General features: G+C 46.6%; 1 protein-coding gene across 1 annotated transcript in view; it reads left to right on the top strand.

Moving 5' to 3' along the window:
• Positions 1 to 2,500, top strand: part of LOC310789409 (protein MTSS 2-like) — a 76,066-nt gene that overhangs the window by 62,366 nt on the left and 11,200 nt on the right. The window contains exon 7 of the mRNA XM_083651049.1: positions 1,756 to 1,913. Within this exon, the coding sequence (XP_083507175.1) occupies positions 1,756 to 1,913 (158 nt within the window). The remainder of the gene's footprint in view (positions 1 to 1,755; positions 1,914 to 2,500) is intronic.

Raw genomic sequence — 2,500 nt, 5'->3', positions numbered from 1 at the left:
TGATCATTTCTCCAGGGAGACCAGGGAATATCAGGGGATTTTCCAAACAGGTCACTTTACCCAAACATCTCCCAAATAGGTGGCAATGGTGACAACGTCACCAATAAAAGGGGATCAAATTAACAGACTTGCCAATTTGTGCTATGAGACTATAATCTAGCAACTATGTAGCCTACAATAAGTGACAGTAATTATTCTTTATCTTATTTTACTATATTAATCTTTCCAGAGGGCATGGTGGTGCAGTGGTAAGCGCTGTCGCCTCACAGCTAGAAGGTCCTGGGTTCGATTCCCACCTGGGACGCTGTGAGCGCTGAAGGAGTGCGTGCGCGTCCGCATGTCCTCAAGTGCCCACCGCCCGGGTGGGGTTGTCAAAAGGGCCTTTCTGTGTGGAGTTTGCATGTTCTCCCCGTGCCCCCTTGGGGTTTCCTTCATATAGGAACCCCACACCAACACATGCAATATCCTGGTTGCTGATGTGGTGCCTCCTCTGGTCGTTAGGGGCGCCTGTTCGGAGGGAGGGGAACTGGTTGGAATAGCGTGATCCTCCCACGTGCTATGTCCTACCGGTGAAGCTTCCCCTGTCAGGTGAAAAAGAAGTGGCTGGCTAACTGCCCATGTCTCGGAGGAAGCATGGAGCCAGTTTCGTCTCTCCCCAGATCGGCAGAGGGTGGAGCAGCAACCAGGATAAATAAATTAAAATGAGCACTAATGGGGGATAAAAATGGGATAAAAAAAATCGGGGGGGGGAGGGCCCACGACCCTTATTTTCACCTATTCTTTTCCTTTTCTTTACGTGTACATTGGAAGTAAGGGAGCACTTCAGATGTGCTCACCCGGGTCTGACTGTGTGTAACGTCACTTTCCTTTCTTTTCTTTTATAAATAGCCTCATTGTGAGAGGGTTGCCCTTTTTTCACTTGAGCACCTGCCCCCCCAAAATGTCTGTGCACGCCACTGCATCATGTGCCTTTCCTCCACTGCAGGGGGAAAGAAATCCAACCCCCCTGTTGTTATTTGTTGTTCTTGCTCAAACCGAATGTTTTATGGTCACTCATGATTCAGTCGGTCACGGGTTGGCTTGGTTCCAGCCTTAAAACTCGTTATATAAGGATTTCAAAATGTCTATGGGAAAAATTAATGGGGAAGGGGAACTCTCTTCCGGGGCGGCAAACGTCACAAAAATTCACACGACTGTTGAGCTCTATAGACACCGATGATGAACCCATAGCTGCTCACCACTAAATGCCTCAAATGTAACTTTTGGTCAACTGATAATATAATATGACTGACAGTGACACTACCATCAATAATATGACCGACACTACCATCAATTTAAAGCTGTTCGTCTGCACTTTGACTCGTAGCCTTTGTGCCATGTTGTGTGCACAGTAAAAACAAGTATGGAGAGACAAAATATCACACATGGCGTTGCTGTCCAAAGAGCTCGCTGTGTCTCATGGTGTGTGCCAGTGGTTTGATGGAGCAATGCATTATGGGAGGTTTCATGGTGTATGCCAGTGGTTTGATGGAGCAATGCATTATGGGAGGTTTCATGGTGTATGCCAGTGGTTTGATGGAGCAATGCATTATGGGAGGAGGGGAAAGGGGGTTACCACATCAAGCCCTGACACACATGACACATTCATGTTTGTTTCTCTTCTCTTCTTCTGTCTTTCACAGACACACTTATCTCTGACCGTGTTCTCTCCCTCCCTTTTCACCTCCTATATCTCCTCCTCCCGTCCCACCCCAGGGCGAGTCGACCTGCAGCCCCAGGTGGACAGTGCCATGCAGGATGTGAGCGACATGTGCCTGTTGATGGAGGAGATGGAGAAGCAGGCGGTGCGCCGGGCCCTGGTGGAGGAGAGGGGCCGCTTCTGCAGCTTCATCAGCTTCCTCCAGCCCGTCGTGGTGAGGAGATAGGAGAGAAGCAAAGGAAGATGGAGGAAGGAGGAGGGAAGTAAAGTTATGTATTACATGTATAGTAACATGTAATAAAGTTATGTTTTACATGTATAGTAATATGTGTAGTACAGTTATGTATTGCATGTATAGTACTACAAGGAATACATGTTACTATTCATGTTATACATAACTTACTACACATATTACTATACATGTAATGAATAACTTTACTATACATGTAATACATAACTTTACTAATATTGTAGTAGGATCAAATCTGTAGTAAAGTTATGTATTACATGTATAGCAAGCAATCTGGGAACCCATCGGGTTAAAAAAAAAAAAAAAAAAGAATCTCTAACCTCTGGGGGCAGCAGCCAATGTGGTGCAACAGCAACTCAAAAGGCTCCGTCGGCAGCGGAAGAAAATCCCTTTCCGCTCCCTGCGAGCTCTACCATTGGCTCCAACTGACCGGCTCTGACCATTTATGGATTTCCTTTCCGTTCACTGCGGGTCGCTCTCAAATCCTTCCGTCGCTATGAAACAACAATAACAACTCTTGCTACACGCTAGGCTTACTGCGGTCTTAGGTG

This window comes from Poromitra crassiceps (genome assembly GCF_964638095.1).
Source record: "Poromitra crassiceps genome assembly, chromosome: 14".
In the NCBI taxonomy this organism is placed as follows: Eukaryota; Metazoa; Chordata; class Actinopteri; order Beryciformes; family Melamphaidae; genus Poromitra; species Poromitra crassiceps.
Note: the sequence above shows the minus strand (reverse complement) of the source record. Positions and strands in the feature narration are given on the sequence as shown.